The following is a 19349-nucleotide window of genomic DNA, read 5'->3' on the forward strand; positions in this document are numbered from 1 at the left end:
TCTACAGGATGTAAACCTTGATGGTGTTGAAAGGAAAGTCCTTCATTTGGGCTTTCACCCTGATTAAGAAGGCAAAACTGAGGACAAAGAGAATTAAAAGTGTTTTATCCTAAGTAGTAACACATTGACAGGTGGACCACTGAAGATCAACAATGGCTTCAAGGTGGGGGACAGCTTTTGTAGGTAACTTTAAGGTAATCCAGGTAGGTCCACCTCAGCAAAAGAGGAAGGGTCCTTGAATCTCAGTTCCTCTTGTAGATGGCAAGAACTCCACAGTTTACAGGTAGGGGTATGTAACAAAGAGCAGGTGATATAGAAAGCTGCAGACTAGGTGTCTCTTTGCCCACCAGAACCTCCCCCAAGACTGTAGGATAAGCAGCTGGGAAAATGGGTAACTGAGGCAATATAACTTTCAGCAATGGAGTATTCATGTAAAGACATGGACAATATTACTCAAGATGAGAAAGCAAGAAAGGATTGTCTTCTATACTGTTGGAGCCCCATATCTGCCCTGAAAAGAGCTCAAATAATCAATAAACATTTATCAGGCACCTAAAAAGAGGCAAAAGACACTCCCTGCCCTCAAGTTGCTTATAATCAATTGGGGGAAACAACATGGAAACAAATATATACAAAGCAAGCTATATACTTAACAGAGGGAAGGCACTAGAATTAAGACAGGTTGGGGAAGACTTCATGTAAGAGAAGAGATTTTAGTTGGGACTTAAAGGAAGTCAGGGCAGCTAGCTTAGCCTGGCACTCTACTCACTTTGCCACAAGTGAGCTGCCCCAAGACTCTTCTTGAGTTCAAATCTGGCCTCAGACGTGGACTAGCTATGTAACTGGGCAAGCCATTTAACCCTGGTTGCCTCCACTTCCTCATCTATAAAATGAGCTGGAGAAGGAAATGGCAAACCACTCCAGTGTCTGCTTAGAAAACCCCAAATAGGCTCATGAAGAGTTGGACATCGTTGAAAAAATGACAACCAAAGGAAGCCAAGGTCAGTAGTCAGCAAGTTAAAAAAAATTTTTTTTTTATTAAACATGTATTTGTGCAAAGTATTATGCTAGGAGCTGAGAACACAAGTACAAAGAATGTGTGCGAATTTAGCCTAAGTGACTCCATGTTTAAACCTTTGCTTGACCTTTGGGTATAGGATCAGCCAGCCTGCAGGAAATGGCAGTCTGGAAATACACCTGCTGGTAGTATTTAGATGTGGGAAACAGCTCAGATGGCACCAAACCCATTTCCTCATAATACCTATACCAAGCTTTTTTTTGCCCTTATATGGAAGTCATTTACTCTTGTCTTTAATAAAAACTGCGCATGGTTTATAATTGGCACAGGAAGCACCCCAACTGCTTGCTACCCTGGTGTGCTAATAAACTACCTTTGCTTTATTTCCTGAGTTTTCATTATTGACCAGGGCAAGGTCTGAACCAAGATTCCTCTAGACAAATGAAACCCTGATTGACAAGAACTTACATTCTAATGGGGGTGCATGGTTTGGGGGGGGTGCAAGAACAAGGACATATATAAATATATACAATACAAATATAAGGTTAATAAATACAAACATATGCAAAGTGGTTAAATAACAAGATAGTTTGGGAAGGAGGGCATTAGCAGTTGGAGGGATAAGGAGGGGTTTCATGGCAAAAGATGATGTCTACGCTGCATCTTTTTTTTTTTTAGTGAGGCAATTGGGGTTAAGTGATTTGCCCTGTGTCACACAGCTAGTAAGTGTTAAGTGTCTAAGGCCAGATTTGAACTCAGGTACTCCTGACTCCAGGGCCGGTGCTCTATCCACTGCACCACCTAGCTGCCCTCTAAGCTGTATCTTAAAAGGAAGAGAGGAACTCTATGAGGCAGAGAGATAAGGAGGAAATTTCATTCCAAGTCCAGTGGGATAGTCAGTGCAAAGGGAGATGGAGTGAGGGGTCTGAGGAGTGCATGTCTCAGGGCTATTGAGGTATTAAAGAAAACATAGATAAGGAACTTAAAGCTTGGAGGAGCTGACTTGCCCAAAGCCACATGGCTTATTAATGGGGAAAGCCAGGACCAAAATATAGGTCTCTGGGCTCCTAGTTCAGCTCTTTCCATTACAACGGAAGAATACTTCCCCCAGCAGACTGTTTCAATGCTGGCCCTCCCTGATCTCTTCCTTGTTCCTCTATTCCCCATCCCCCTCCCCCCCCAGTTCATTGCTTTAAACCACTGCCTCTGAGAAGAAGTACTAGGCCATTTGGATTGTCAGGGTACAATTTTCAAACTCAGATTTCTCTATACACTTTCGACGGGGAAACGTGATATCTTGAGACTGCAGCTGTTCTGATTCTAGAAATAGCTCTGAGCTTACAGAAACACTACTGCAGTTGAAATGATTGGGGGGTGGAATGGATGGTTGCTGAGAAAAACCTAAAAGAATATTGCCTTATTGGCTCTGGGGAGCCCCCAGACATACCAAGAAGTGCCTCTGTCTGGTGCCAGGGTTGGGTGGAATCCCCAAGGAAATGAGAAAAGACAGGACAGACAGGCTTCTACCACCATGCCCTGGTGCTTGGAATAGGCTAATGGGAACATGGTTTCTCAGGCTCCTCCAAGTCCTTATTGCTGCATTGGTGAGGCTATAAAACCATGCTTTGTGATCTGTATTGAGCTAATGCTTGCTAGGAAGACCTCTCCACTAATTGGCAAATGGTTCCCTTTGGGAAGCCATTTATTTATCTATCTATCTATTTATTTTGCCAGGCAATGAGGATTAAGTGGTTTGCCCAATGTCACACAGCTAGTTAGTGTCAAGTGCCTGAGGTCGGATTTGAACTCAGGTCCTCCTGAATCCAGGGCTGGTGCTTTATCCACTGTGCCACCTAGCTGCCCTAGGGGAAGCCATTTATAATCCAGTTATAGCTCTGGTGTATGGCTTCAAGAAGCTGTAGCATAAGCATCTGCCACACCCTAGTAAAACTCTCCCAAGAGGAGGGTAACTGACAAACCTCTAGGCTGTTGGTGAGTTAGGGGGATGTCTATCAGAATCTGAGGACTTTCCCCAGCAGAATGGCTGGATGAGAAGAATTTGTTCAAAGGGCCATGAAGGCAGCTGAAGCAGGTGCTGTGGAGCTCTTAGAGTTTGGTCAGACATGGAAGATGCCAAGGTCATCTACTGCATCCCAGGCCATCACTAGTCCTCTTGACTTTTGTCCTGCCACTGGACTTTGATGACTCAGTAAGAGAGAGTGAGACTGATGATCAACTTTGTGCAACTCTGCCTCATTTAAATCCAATTTACCACTGAGTCAAAGTATCACTCAGGATGTCATTGCTTCTCTTTGAAAATGGATGAGGGGCAGCTAGATGGCGCAGTGGATAGAGCGCCGGCCCTGGATTCAGGAGTACCTGAGTTCAAGTCTGGCCTCAGACACTTAACACTTACTAGCTGTGTGACCCTGGGCAAGTCACTTAACCCCAATTGCCTTACTAAAAAAAAAAAAAAAGAAAATGGATGAACAGCATCATAGCCCAGAGCACTTATGATCCAGGAGATATAGCCAAAGGGAAATCTCCACAAAGAACCCCAAATATCCCTACAGGCTTTGAGATTAACAGCCTTTCAGTAAGTGGCAAACTTGTTCCATAGTATAATGGGAAGAACGCTGGCTTCTGAAGTCATCCGGCTCTGCCCATCACTAGCTGTGTGATCGTAAGTCACAACCATGGTGGATCTCAGTTTCTTCACTTATAAAAAGAGGATAATAATACCTGTAGAGCTTACCCTATAGGATTGTTATGAAGAAAACACTGTAAACATTTTTATGAGTGACTTGGATGGAAGCATATGCTCATCAAATTTGTGTTTCATGTGTGAAATGGGGAGGAATAGCTAACATGTTGGATGACAGAATCAGGATATAACAGGCTAGAACAATGAGTGAAATCTAGTGAGACGAGCTTTATCTCAGATAAATGTAGTGTTCTGCACTTAAAAAGATTGATCTCATGAGTATAGATAGACTATGAGATGAGGTTAGATAACAGTTTATAGGAAAAAAGGCCTGGACATTTTAGTGGATTGCAAGCTTGTTATGATATAGCAGCCAAAAAATAAAAAGCCCAATAGGATCACTGCCTGCCTGTAATGACTTTTATCAAGGAGTATTTGGGGGCAGCTAGATGGCGCAGTGGTAAAGCACCGGCCCTGGATTCAGGAGGACCTGAGTTCAAATCCGGCCTCAGACATTTGACACTTACTAGCTGTGTGACCCTGGGCAAGTCACTTAGCCCTCATTGCCCTGCAAAAAAAAAAAAAAGGAGTATTTGATTGAAGGAAGAGGTGATCTGGTCAAGGGAATAACCCAAGGAAGGCCTTGGTATTACACTGGAAGCCCCAGAGTCGTATAAGACTCAGAGAAAAGTCTCAAGCACTTTGGACAGATCCTCACTGGAGGAATGAAGAGGACGTGTGGATCAGAAGACTTAGGTCTGGAAAGGATCTTAGTGGTCAGCAACCTCTAATGGTAGAAGGAGTACTCACAGCAGTAATGTTACAGATCTACTGATGTATTGATCTCCATCTGCATTAATCGAAGCAGAGGGCCCAGAATGAGGGCGGTGATAGTTCCACTCAGCTCTGTCCTCATCAGCCTCCTGGAACACTGTGTTCAATTCTGGGCACTTTCAGAAGGAAGTTGATTAGCTGAAGAGCATTCAGAGGGTAGAAGACCTAGATGGTGAGACTACTGGAGATATGCCATTGAAGGAATCGGTCATGTTTGGCCAGGAGAAAAGAATGATCAATGGTGAGGGGGAATGTGCTAGTTGCCTTCAAGGGGATCAAGATATAGTAGAAAGAATTTGGGATTGGGAGACAGGAAACCAGGATTCAAGATCCCACTCTGCTACTTACTAGCTGTGTAGCCTCAGTTTCCCTATATGTCAGAGGATAGTGTATGCTTGGCCTGGAAAGGAAGAGGTTGGACTAAATGACCTTGAAGGAAGCTAGGTGTGCGTCTCTTCCAGCTCTAACATTCTTTGGTTCCCTGAGCTGATTTGATAGACTGCCCTGTGAAAGACGGATTCAACTTCTTCTGCTTTGCCTCAAAGGGCAGAACTGGAAGGAATGAGTGGAATGTACAAAGAAGAAAAGATGAGCTTGATTCAGAAAAAATCCCTAATAATTAGAGCTGCCCCAAAGTGGAATGAGCTGCTTTGGGAGGTTGTAAGTTCCCCAGGCTGGAAGTGCAGCATCTACTCATAGCCCAATACTCATCAACATGGAAACTTTGACTAAATCTTCTTTTCCAGCCCGGACTGGTTTGCCCCTCCTTAGGCAGCCATGTGACCCCCTGATCCCTGGGGCTCACTATACTGCTGCCAGACTCAGTGCCGACACCTTATCAGCTGTAGCCTGCATGCAGCTCAGAACTCTCAAACTCAAGTGATCCACCAGCCTTTGCCTCTTCCAACAGCAGGGATGGCAGGTATATGCCACTGTGGCATCCATAGAAGAAATTCTTATTCAGATACAGGTTGGGTCATGTGGCCTCTGAGATTCTATGGTTTTTACAACCACCAAATGTTATGTAAATAAGTGACTGCTGCTAGATGAGAGATTCTTCTTCCTCCTCCCCCCTTCCCCCTCTTCCTTTTACAGACATGAGTCCTGTGCCTGACACCTCCATCCCTGCCCCAGTTGCTTTTCATCTCTGGAGTGAGATCCAGAGACTTGGTTGTCTTCGACACAGCCCCACAATGCCTTGATTCCTTTTTTTTTTTTTTTGTGGGGCAATGGGTGTTAAGTGACTTGCCCAAGGTCACACAGCCAGTAAGTGTCAAGTGTCTGAGGCCGGATTTGAACTCAGGAACTCCTGAATCCAGGGCCAGTGCTCTATCCACTGAGCCACCTAGCTGCCCACTTGATTCCCTTTTTATATTCCCTTCCTGGGCTATAAGCGGATGCCAAAGTTTGGATCTGGAGACAAGAGCAGGATTCAATGTCCCTTTCTCTTCTGCTCTCTCTTCCCAATAGCTCTGGACCCCACACACCTGAGCAAGCAAAGGCCGAGGCAGCGAGCAGTGTTCAGCTCTGTTCTCAAAAAGCAAAAAACAGAGCTGGGGATGTACTCTAACTGTAATTTAAACTCTCTCCTGCTTTCCCATGGCAAAGAGGTGCTGTGTTCTTTCTTTGTTCTGATGCTCTTTCTTCTCCTGCTCACTCTGCCTGTCTATGTAAAACATGAATCTTTTCTGCATTAGCAAGTTAGCAAGCTACAGAAAAGATCAGTAGAGCACAGTTATGCTTCTTACCATCAGAACTTCCTGTGAAAGGGAGAGGCGCCCTGTGGGGATACTCATGGGGCTATTTGGCCAGACCAGGGCATGGAAAGTACACACCGACCTCCCCAGAATCTCCCCCCTCCCCTTGTCCCAGGTCTAGTTGCCTTTTAATCCTTTTAAAAATTCCAAGTTGAATTCTGACCTAGTGTTTCTAGCTCATATAATATGCCTGCAGACCCACACAGCCCAGTCTTTTCCATTCACCAAAAAGAATATTAAAAACAAACTAGGAGGGGCAGCTAGGTGGTGCAGTGGATAAAGCACTGGCTCTGGATTCGGGAGGACCTGAGTTCAAATCTGGACTCAGACACCATACATACTTGGGCAAGTCACTTAATCCTTGTTGCCTCACAAAAAAAGAAACAAAAAATACTTCAAAAACAAACTAGGAAACCTAACCTTAACTTTGTGTAAAACCACTCTGTGCCTGCTCCTATTGTACTTTCATTGAACACCTAACAGGCCTCAGAGAAGTGATGGAGACCTACTGGAAGAAGCTGCATAGGAGACACTAAGATGATTATAGTTTACAGTGAACTCTAAACTCATAACAGGGATTAATTAGTGATGGGGTAGGGAGATCTGAGGGCCTGTTTACAAAGTTGTGTAGTGAAAAAAACACTGGGGATTGAAAAGGTGGGTTTGAATTTCATCCCTACATCTTAGTAGCCATGTGACCCTGGACAATGTGCTTGGTCTCTCTGGAACACTGTCTCCTTATTTGCAAAGTGAGAGGGTTAGAACAGAATAGGGGGTTCTTAACCTCAAGCCTACAGACCTACAAGGGGTCAGTGGGTAGATTTCAGGGGGCCTAGAAACTTGAATGGGGGAAATAGGTTTATTTCAGCATAATCAGTTACCTTTATAATCCTATGCATTTTATTTTGTACATTTAAAAGCATTACTTCGAATAGGAATACAATACATAGTCTTCAACATACTGACAAAAAAGATGGGTGACATATAAAAGGTTAAGAACTCCAAGACTAGATGATCTCCATGGGATTTGTTGCTCTGAAATTCTGTAATTCTGTGAAATCCCAGGATAGGAGGATGAAGCTCTTCCTTGGAACTTGAAGGAAGTGGATCTAGGACACCCAGCAGGAAGGATAGTTGGTAGTAAGAAAATGGAACTCATTACTCTGAGGGGCAAAAACAGGTTCTGAAAAGGGCTTAGACAGATTCCTGGGTCACAGATCTTGAGGAAATCTTGAGCTATGACTGTCATCTTCATCTCCCTTGTCTCCAAAGTCCCCAGCATAGTGCCTTGCACATCATGGCCAATCAGGTAGCATTTGTTGAGAGATGGAAGAAACAAATGTAATGAAGCAGCAGATTTTGTGGTACAGAAAATAGTTTGTAGAAAATCAGATAAGAGAGATATAGTGGGCCCCGAGTAAAGAGGTTTTAGGTGGGTGGATGAGGGCGTGGCTCAGGGAAGAAATAAGACTTTAGCCAAAGGAGACGAGGAAGGAGACAGAAGACTTGGGCAAAGCAGTGCAGTGTTCGTGTAAGGCAAAGGGATCACGGTTCTAGATTTAGAGGCGGAAGGGACCTTGAAGGTTATCTAGTCCAACCCTCTCATTTTATAGATGTGGAAACTGAGGTCCAGAGACTTGATGACTTGCCTAAGACTACACAAGATCTTGAGTGGTGACTGATAGTCATGCATGGTTCTTTCATTTAGTAGCTGTGTGACTATCAAATAAATTCAATTATATGAACTTCGGTGTCCTCATCAATGAAGTAGGGTTAATACTTGCATTCATGACCTCACAGGGTTGTGGTGAGATTCAGATGAGATAATACATGGGAAGAATTTATGTCAAAGACTCTTAGGGGTGATCCCTTTGCCTTACACTAACACTCCATTTGTTTCTTCCATCTCTCAACAAATGCTAACTGATTGGCCATGATGTGCAAGGCACTATGCTGGGGACTTTGGAGACAAGGGAAATGAAGACGACAGTCATAACTCAAGATTTCCTCAAGATCTGTGACCCAGGAATCTGTCTAAGCCCTTTTCAGAACCTGTTTTTGCCCCTCAGAGTAATGAGTAATGAGTTCCATTTTCTTAACTACCAACTACCCTTCCTAGGACTAGGTAACCTACAAGGTCCATCGATGTTTCTGAATATATCTTTGGGAACAAGGATTGCTCAAGGTTCAGTGACTTGTCCAGTATCACATATCCAGTAAGTGTCTGAGGCAGGATTTTACTTCAGTCTTCCCCACTCAGACTTTCCACCATAACATGCTGCCTATTTAGGTACATCATAGAAGAAGTCATTTAATCTCTCCAGGCCTCAGTTTCCTCCTCTGTAAAATGAAGAATGAAGAAGAATGCTGGACTGAGAGTCAAGAAGACCAATACCAGAATCTTGGCTCAGATATACTTAACTCTCTACTTTTCCTTCTCCATAAAATGAAGGTCTCTTTCACATCTAAATCTCTGATCCTAAGATTGGAAATGTGGTCTGGAGTCAGATTACACAGGGCCAGGTCTGTATCCCAAAGAGGCCAAAGACAAAGGAAAAGGACCCATGTGTACAAAAATATTTAAAGCAACTCTTTTTTTTTGTGGTGGCAAAGGATTGGAAATGAAGGAGATGCCCATGCAGTGAGGAATGGCTGAATAAATCGTGGTATGTGTTTGTGATGGAGTACTATTGTGCTATGGCTTTAGAAAAACCTGGAAAAAGTTATATGAACTGATGCAAAGTGAAGTGAGCAGAACCAGGAGGATATTATACAGAGTAACAGTAATATTGTATGATGAGCAACTGTGAATGACTTAGTTATTCTGATCAATACAATGATTCAAGACAATTTTGAAGGGCTAATGATAAAAAAAAAATGCTATCCATCCCCAGAGAAAGAGCTGATGAACTCTGAGTAGAGATTGAAGCATGCCCTTTTCACTTTCTTTATTTCTCTTGCTTTCTTTTTGCAACATAGCTAATATGGAAATGTTTTGCATCATTTCACATACATAGTTGATATCATATTGCTTGCCCTTTCATTGAGTTGGAGAGTGACTGAAGAGAGCAAGAGAATTTGGAACTCAAAATTTTTCTTAAGTGAATGCTAAAAATAAATGTATAATACATTTGTTTATTTTTTACTTAATAGTATTTTATTTTTTCCCAATTACATGTAAAGATGGTTTTCAACATTTATTTTTGTAAGATTTTGAGTTCCACATTTTTCTCCCCTCCTCTCCTCCCTCATCCCAAGACAGCAAACAATCTGATATATGTTATACAGCACGATCATGTTAAACATATTTCCACATTAGTCATGTTGTAAGAGAAAAATCAGAACAAAGGAGAAAAAGGGAAAAAAAACGCATTTGTTTATTTTTTTAAAAAAAGATTAAGTAGGAGTCTGAATGCCAGGGAAGCAATTAGACTTACCTTTATCTGCCCCCTGCCTCTTCCTGGACTTGGTTCCTGATGCTTATTGATGGAGGAAAGAGGGCTCTTGGCTCTGCCTCCAGGTCTATGGATTTGGGTGAAATCAAAGGAGGGATGAGGTTTATTTGATGTCAATAGGCATTTACACTCTGTATACAATAACCCTTAAAAGTTGTCTGCCCTGCTACTGTCAGAGAACCCATTGTGATTTTCATTGGCAGTTCTTGTCCTCACAGTGGGAGAAGTATGACAAGGAGTATGAGGCTGAGAAGAGCCACAGAAACTGAACAACGCTATCCTGGAGAAGGGATTCCGTTCCATTCTAATACTATTAAAAGGGACTTTTGCTCTGTATTTGGAATGGTGCCAAGCGCTTAATAATATATGAACAAGGCAGCTAGGTGGCATAGTGTAAAAAGCACTGGCCCTAGATTCAGGAGTATCTGAATTCAAATCTGGCCTCAGACACTTAACACTTACTAGCTGTGTGACCCTGGGCAAGTCACTTAACCCCCATTGCCCTGAAAAAAAAATTATATATGAACAGCATACTTTTCAAGGCATTTTTAAAAACATCTATTACCTTATTGGATTTTTACAACACAACATCATAAGAAAGAGAATATGGAGAATTTTATTATTTTTATTTTACAGATGAGGAAACTGAGGCTGTGAGAGGAAAGTGACTTACTGAAGGTCACACAGCTAGTTAATAGAAGGTGATGGTCTTTGCTCTCCAGAAGCTGACAATCTAGTTGGAGTATAAGTCTTAAGCACAAAGGACGATGATGATGATAATAATAATAATAATAACAACAACTGCTATTTATGTATAATTTTCAAGTTTGCGAGGTACATTCTTCATATGATCTTATTTGGTACTTCAGGCATGATGATTTTCCTAAAGCCCAGGTCTTACCATTCCATTCCCCTACTTAATAAATTCCAATGGCTCTCTATTATTTGCAGGATCCAATACAATCACCCTTCACATCTTGGTTACTTCCTATCTTCATAATTTCCCTATATATTCTTCCCCTCCACACAATTTATGGTCTAGCTATATTGACCTGCATACTGTTTCTCATAGATAATTCCAGCTCTGCTCTGCCCCGACTGCCTCCCCACCTCCATTCCATGTCTGGAATATTCTCCATACTCATCTCTTTTTAGAATCTCTGGATTCCTTTAAGTCTCCCTTCAAGTAACACTTTTTGCAGAAGGCTTTTCCCAAGAGCCAGTGTCTTCCCTTCAGAGGTTCCCCTCCAACTATTCTGTATTTATCTTATATATACCTATGATATGGACATTCCATCTTCCCCTTTAGAATGTAAGCTTCCTGAGGGCAGGAATTATTTTCGCTTTTTCTTTGTGTCTCCTGTGCTTAGCACAATGCCTGGCACATAGTAAGTCATATAATAGATGCTTATTGATGAGTCCCCCTTTGTATAGTAGCTACCTACTTGCCTTGATCATAGTTGCACAGATAACCAGAGGGGAGATTTAAACATGTGTCTTTCTGATTCAAAGTGGAGTATTCTTTCCCTTGCAGTAAGCTGTACTTCAATACTTCACTGGGGCTGAAGTGAATATCATTGAATGTCAGAAAGTACAGTACCAAGACCTTGAATTGTAGTCATGCCCAGGAACCTGAGAGGAAGACTCTTATTACATTACTTTGTTATTATTATTATTATTGATTACATGACTTTATTATTATTCTACTACTTTATTATTTGTTGTTATCTATTACATTACTTTATTATTATTATTATTATTATACTACATTATGATTATTACTTATTACAAGGAGGGATTGCTAAGGAATGAGTCCAGGAATGAAGGTAGAGGTCTCAGAGGAAGTAATAAGGTTCAAATGGTCATGGTCATAATTCCTTACCTTTGTTTGGAAGCTTATACAGGGTGTCCCAGAGATGGAAGGGAACAAACATTGATTAAGCACTTACTATTTGCCAGGCAGTATACTAAGCACTTTACAGATAACTCATTTTATCCTCAAAACAACCCAGGGAGGTAGGTATAATTATTATCTCCATTTTACAATTGAGGAAACTGAGGCAGAAAACACTTAAATGACTTGCCCAGGGCAAGTGTCTGAGGCTGGATTTGAACCTAGAACTTTCGAAGCCTGGGCCTCATGCTCTACCCACTCTGCCATCTAGTTCTTCCAGGTATTTTCACATCCATTTTCCTATTAGGTTCTCATGATAGCCCATGAGGTAGGCAAAGAAAGGTGTCATTAGCTCCTGTTGAAAAATAAGGAAACTGAGGCCAAGAGAAATCATGAGTGCTGAAGGTAGAAGCAATTCCAGAGGTTGCTTAGTCTGATCCACTCTCATTTTGTAGGTCAGGATGCAGTTCTAGAGAGCGGAGGTGACCTAGCTGACTTGTTAGGGACTAAGCAAGACTAGAATACAAGTCTTCTGACTTCAGGCCAGTGCTTCTCTCCCTCACCACACTGGCCTGGTACACCAGAGATTGTATACTTGGATGGGTAGAACCCTGGAATGGAAGTAAGAGAGTTTAGGTGCATGTCATCAGACTGTCTCCCTAACCCTGGACATAGACCGACTGAGCCTGAACCAAGGAAGATCAGTCCCTGTCAAGGAGTACAGGTGTCTCCCAATTAGTGGAAAGCATGCTCACAGTGGATGATTTATTGTAAGTGGCTGAACATACAAAGGCCGGATGTACCCTTTTTGGAACCCTACCCCCTTTCTGCATGATTAGTCAAGCCACCAGGCTTGCACATTGGCTGATCTAGGCTGGGAGCCAGAATCTGGTGCCAGCCTCGAGCTTGGGCAACTGGCTGCTTATTTAGGACCATAGTCTCTGGCTCCATCTGGGATTGCACCCGCACTTTGCTGGTTTTTTCTGCTGCGTGAGGGAATGGATGATGGGACATGACCTTGGCTCTGACTGATCCTTGGGCCAAGACTTAAGAGAGTGAGGTTTTATGGCTGCAGCTGCTCAGCTTCCCACATAAATAATGGAGAGTTTCCTCTGCCCCTGTGTTTCCATGAGTAGCTAGGACCACAACTGCTGCTCATAGGGGAAGAAGTGATAGTTCTCTGCATTTGTGCCTGTGGTAAGGCATTCATGTGTAAATATGTAGATATACATTACAAATACACTACATATTGCAAAATACATGATCTCTCTCATCTCTCTCTCTATCTATACACACATATGTGTATGTGTCTATACCGGATTATAATGTGTGCATATGTGGATGCATCAGATATATGCATATGGATACATACCATATTTGCATGTATTCATGTATTATGTGTGTCCTTGTGTATATGCATGAACATGTTATACATGTATGCATTGTTAATATGTTAATGTGTATGGTTGTCAGAATTCTACCTAGCCTATAAAATTTGCATTGGACCTCTCCACGTCTCCCATGTTGCTCTGGGATTTTTCCTTTTGTTCTGCCATTTCCTCCTCTTCTACTTGTTAGGGGAAGCTAGTGGATAGAGTACTGAGCCTAGAGTCAGAAAGACCCAAGTTCAAATCTGCCTTCAGACACTTACTAGCTGTGGGACCCTCTGCAGATCACTTAACCTCTCTTTGCTTCAGTTTCCTCATCTGTAAAGTGGGGATAATCACAGTACCTACAATTCCAGGATTGTCATGAGGATTAAATGAGATAATAATGGTAAAGTGCTTAGAATAGTGTCCAGCACATAGTAAGAGCTATATAGAATGTTAGCTATTATTATTTCAACTAAAACAAACAGAAATGACTGAATCATAGAGTGATCCCTGCCTTGCAGAGACCCCTGAAAATCATGAGGAAGGGAACAGGAAGCAGAGGGATGGTACATTCTAGTTTGGGGAAGTCCTTTGCCAGTGCTACATGTATTTTCCCAGATGCCATAGACTAATGAAATTGATAAATACATTAAATTGTCACAGAATGTATATTGATAAATAGTTTACCGCCTCATAGGTGGCAAAGTACTTTCTGTAGATCATCTCACTTGTCTGTTCCAGCAACCCCATGATGTGGTACCACAGGCATTATGATCCCCTATTTACAAATGAGGAAAGTGAAGCAGATTGGGGCTGTACCACCTTAAAATGATAAAGCATCGAAGAGAGAGAGCTGGAAGAGACCTCAGAGGCCATGTAGTCCAACCAAGGCCATACAACTATTAAGTGTCAGGGGCAGGATTCAAACCCAGGACTCTCCTGACTATTGGTCCAACACTTTTCATACCATACAGCTTCTCAGTGCATGTATGAATTTGCATACATGAATCAACAATTTTGAGACATTGGAATGTTTGTTTTCTTCAGTGTGCTGTCATGGAAAAATGTTTGCTCTTGGATTTGGAAGACCAGGTATCATATCCTAGCTGGGTGACTGTGGCTAACTTTTAATTCAGTTCAACAAATATTTATTAAACATTTATTGTATTCTAGGTACTGTGTATACTAAGAAAAAAAATGAATCAGTCCCTGCCCTCCAAGAGCTTACATTCTATTTGGAGGAAGGGAGGCAAGTGGTATAACATGTACACAGATAAGTGAATAGAAGGTAGTTTGAGGAGGTAAGAGGGCTTCATTTTACAGGTGGGGGTTATATTAGATCAGATCTAAACACCTTTCTTTCTTCCTTCCTTCCTTCCTTTCTTCCTTCCTTCCTTCCTTCCTTCCTTCCTTCCTTCCTTCCTTCCTTCCTTCCTTTCTGGGCAATGGGGGTTAAGTGACTTGCCCAGGGTCACACAGCTAGTAAGTGTCAAGTGTCTGAGACCAGATTTGAACTCAGGTCCTCCTGAATCCAGGGCTGGTGCTTTATCCACTGTGCCACCTAGCTGCCCCCTAAACACCTTTCTTGCTCTGACATTCGGAGGCCTGCCTATGACAACCTATGAACTTGCTGGTGGATGCTTGAGATTCCTTTGTCAGAGAGTAGAAGCTTCCATGTGATCATTAGAGCAATTAGAGATTAATTTCAATTCAACACGTATTTAACAGGCAGTTATTATGCGTAATGGAACTTGGGATACAAAGATGAAAATGAAACTTTCCTTGCCTGTAAAGAGCTTACACTCTACTTGGGAGAGTGGGGAGGACAACACACACACAGATAAATAAGCAAAAATACATTAAAAACAATCACGGGGCAGCTAGATGGTGCAGTGGATAAAGCACCGGCCCTGGATTCAGGAGTACCTGAGTTCAAATCCGGCCTCAGACACTTAACACTTACTAGCTGTGTGACCTTGGGCAAGTCACTTAACCCCAATTGCCTCACCAAAAAACAAACAAAGAAACAAAAAAACCAATCACAAAGTAATGGGGAGGGGGGTAAACTAACAACTGGGGAAATCATGCAAGACCTCTTGTAGGAGGTTGAACAGGAGCTCAGCCTAGAAGGATGCTAAGAGGCATAGGGAGCAAGGAGAGCATTTTTTTTTTTTTTAGTGAGGCAATTGGGGTTAAGTGACTTGCCCAGGGTCACACAGCTAGTAAGTGTTAAGTGTCTGAGGCCCGATTTGAACTCAGGTACTCCTGAATCCAGGGCCAGTGCTCTATCCACTGCGCCACCTAGCTGTCCCGAGGAGAGCATTCTTAGCCTTGGGAGGGGGGAAGGGGAGACAGCTGATGTCAAGGCTTAGAGGCCAAACCCAGCTTTGTTGGGATTTATATTTCTATTGAGCTGCCTGTGTTGAGGTGGGGCACAGTGGGAGGGGCTCGAGGTGGGTTTTGGGTGGGCAGAGGGAGTGCTGTGAAAGGCAGAAAAGCAGAACTGAGGTAACTGAAGACAGACTTCAGGTTCCTAATTTTGGAACAATTCAGCCATGAGTAAATGCTCAGTTATTGGTGGTCATGGAGAATTGGGAAGGATGCCTGAATGCACAGATGGGGCTACCACCTCCTAGCCACCTCCGCCCCCTTCAGACACTGGCCCAAAGCTGCCCTCATACTGTAACACTGATACACATTGCTTCAGTCAAATGATCACAAATACCAGGGGAGAAGAAGGTCCCCTGTAAGGGCAGAGTGGGTGGGGCCCTAGATAATTGACAACTGAAACAATTCTTCCCTGATAATGTAAGAATACAGGATACTCCAGGGGGCCAACTTTTTAGGGTTTTATATGTTTATTTGATCCTGACCTCCTTCATGTCTTCATGACCAACATGAGAATATCAAGTGTGGTAAGGTAGGGACCTCATAAGATCACCCTCTCCCCTTCTCCCAGATGCCAGGTGACTGCTTTACTCCCCCCTCCTCACCCTCCAATGTTTGCTTCAACCTGTAATGAGATACTCATGTCTCCATCCTCAGGTACTTCGAATTTTATGAGGGACCTTTTGAATATAACTCCACCAGATGCCTGGAACTTCGCCATGAAATTCTGGAGGTGAAGGTGCTGTCCATGTAAGTGTTGTCTTATCAAGAGTTCTCTGGCTAGATGGGCTGAGAGAAATTTTAGCCTGCTAAATGACCCTGGGCAAGTCCCTTGTCTAGACCACAGATGTTTATGAAATGAAAGGATTATACTCGAGATCTTCTAAGTCCTAGTTTTAATATTTTGTGGTCCTGAGGGCAGCTAGGTGGTGGATAAAGTGGATAAAGCACTGGTCCTGGATTCAGGAGGACCTGAGTTCAAATCTGGCCTTAGACACAACACTTACAGCTGTGTGACCCCGGGCAAGTAACTTAAACCTCATTGCCCCACCAAAAAAAACCCCAAACAAAAACATAAACAAAAATATTTTGTGGTCCTGTGAAGTTCAGGGTGTCCCAGGAATTGCAGTGCAGTTTTTTGTTATTAAAAGCTTCAAACTTCACTGAGACTTCTAGGAACCCCTGTAGCAAGAAAGGAGGCACTAACGGGGCACTGTACCTGGAGTCAGGAAAACCTAAGTTCAATTCCTGACCCAGATGCTAACTATACTACCCTGGGAGTCTCCATGCCTCATTTTCTTTCTTCCTTTCTTCCTTCCTTCCTTCCTTCCTTCCTTCCTTCCTTCCTTCCTTCCTTCCTTCCTTCCTTCCTTCCTTCCTTCCTTCCTTTCTTTCTTTCTTTCTTTCTTTCTGGGGCAATGAGCATTAAGTGACTTGCCCAGGGTCACATAGCTAGTAAGTGTCAAGTGTCTGAGGCCGGATTTGAACTCAGGTCCTCCTGAATCCAGGGCTGGTGCTCTATCCACTGCGCCACCTAGCTGCCCCTTATGCCTCATTTTCTTCATGGACTGGATGGACCCAAGGGTCCCTTTCAGCTTTAGATCTGTGATCTTATGGAACATCTCTCCCATACACCAGCACAGGCAGAAGGATAGTTGGGATGTCTGAATATCTTGTTTAAGTAACCAGGCTCATGGCCATGTTGCTGGCCAACTACCCTTACTGGAAATTTTTAGTGAAACCAATGCAGTTCAATGATGTACTCACATTCAAGAAGACAAACATTTATTACATATCTTTGGTATCCAAGACACTGTGCCAGACCCTGGGAACCAAAACAAAAAAAAGAAGTAGTCCCTGCCCTCAAGGGGCTTACAATCTACTGGGAGAGGCATAACATGTTCTCAGAAAAATGTAGTACAAAGTAATACATGGGCAAAGAAGGAGAAAACAGACAAAGTGCTTGAGTAATTTTTGAGGAGAGAGAGGACATTATCAGCTGGAGGGATCAGGGTAGGCAAAATGGAGGGAGTGGCACTGGAGCTGAGCCTTGAAGGGAAAGAGGGAATCTGAAAGACAGAGGTGAAGAAGGAGTGAATTCCTGGTCCAGTGGACTGATGCTCTGAGTGCATAGAGACGGAAGATACCACGTTCAGTTCAGGAAACAGCTGGTCCCCCATGGTTAGAATATATCATGTTTGAAGAGGAGGAGGAATGTGCAATAAGATAAAATAGGAGGTTGAAGCCAATTTGGAAAGGGCCTTGAAACCCAGGTGGGGGAGTTTTCTATTTTCTCCTGGGGACACCAGGGAGCCAGTGACATTTTTTGAGCAGGGGGAGTGATATGAACAGACCTGTGTCTCAGGAAAATTATTTTGACACCCATGTGGAGGATAGATTGGAGAGAGACTGGAAGAAGGTAGATCGATTAGAAGTTCTCACAATAGCCTCAGTTGAAAGGTGATGAAGGCCTGAGATAGGGTGATGACCACTAGAGCAGAGAGTTGGGGATAGATATGAGAGATGTCACGGAGGTACAATCAACAGGACCTTGTAGCTGATTAGAAGTGGTGAGGGAGAGGAAAGAGTTGAGGATGACTCCAAGATTATGAACCTGGATGGATAGAAAGATGGTGGGGTCCTCAACAGAAACAGGAAAATTTAAAGGAGAGTTGGATTTAGGGGGAGTTCAAAGTGGGGGAGAGAGAGAGAGAGCAGGAGAAGAGAAGGGATCCCAGGACAGAGTCTTAGGAGACACTCATACACAAGGGGTGGAAAATGGATAGAATCGGCAAAGGAGTGCTCAGACAAGTGGGAGAACTAGGGAAGAAAAGTATCTCAGAAGCCCAGGGAGGGGAGCAAATGCAGAAGAGAAGGATCATTAATAGCATCAAAAGTTTTAGAGAGTTCACACAGGATGAGGATTGAGAAAAGGCCATTGGAGTGTGTGGCTAAGAGATCACTGGTAACCTTTGAGAGAACATTTCCATTAGAGGCATAGGACAAGAAGTCAGATTGTGAGGGATTGAGGGGTGAATGGATGGCAGTGGAGGCAGAGTAGAGAACACTCTTTTTATGAGCTTAGAGGTAGAAGAGAGGAGAAATACAAAGCATTTAGCCCAGTTTTGGGGGTAATTTAGCATTCGCTTGAGGGTCACTCTCCTGTTTTTCTCTTCCTCCTTTCAAAATCAGAAACAGTATTCAATGAGAACCTACTCTGCCCAAGACATGAGGCTGGGAAGAGACAGAGAAGCCATGGTTCCTGGCCTCAGAGAGCTTACAGTCTAGTTGGGAAGATGGTACAGAGTCATAAAAAGTTTGCTAATGATGCAAAAACAATCTATGCCAAAGACTGGATGAGTGAATTGATAAAAGCTTCTAGGAGAGGTCAGAGGAGGGAATGATTCCTCCATCACTGTGGCTCCAGGTTGGCAGGAAGGGCTTCATGGGGACGATGGGGACTCGAGTTGATTCTGGAGGGTTGGTTGCAGCTACATAAAAAGAGAGACTAAAGAAGGAGAGAGGAGGAATGATGAAAGCAAAAGTGCCGAGGGGAGACTATATGGGGTATGCTTAGAACAGTAAAAAATACACCAATCTTGCTGGAGTAGAGGATTGTTATATAGGAATAAAGGGAGATGAGATTGGAAGGGTAAGTTGGGGCCAGAATGTCAAGTGCCTTGAATGTCAGGTTAGGGAATTTGGACTTTATTCTTTGTTAGTCTGAAGCTGCCCGTCATTCTATTTTTTGTTTTTTGTTTTTTTGCGGGGCAATGGGGGTTAAGTGACTTGCCCAGGGTCACACAGCTAGTAAGTGTCTGAGGCCAGATTTGAACTCAGGTACTCCTGAATCCAGGGCCGGTGCTTTATCCATTGCGCCACCTAGCCGCCCCGCTGCCCGTCATTCTAAATCATTTGACCAACAA

General features: G+C 43.1%; 1 protein-coding gene across 4 annotated transcripts in view; it reads left to right on the forward strand.

Moving 5' to 3' along the window:
* Positions 1-19349, forward strand: part of ST8SIA5 (ST8 alpha-N-acetyl-neuraminide alpha-2,8-sialyltransferase 5) — a 142880-nt gene that overhangs the window by 65142 nt on the left and 58389 nt on the right. For all 4 annotated transcript variants that reach the window (XM_043979208.1, XM_043979209.1, XM_043979210.1 and 1 more), the window contains one exon: positions 16081-16173. In XM_043979208.1, coding sequence (XP_043835143.1) covers positions 16081-16173 — 93 coding nt within the window. The remainder of the gene's footprint in view (positions 1-16080; positions 16174-19349) is intronic.

This window comes from Dromiciops gliroides, chromosome 1 (genome assembly GCF_019393635.1).
Source record: "Dromiciops gliroides isolate mDroGli1 chromosome 1, mDroGli1.pri, whole genome shotgun sequence".
NCBI lineage: Eukaryota > Metazoa > Chordata > Mammalia > Microbiotheria > Microbiotheriidae > Dromiciops > Dromiciops gliroides.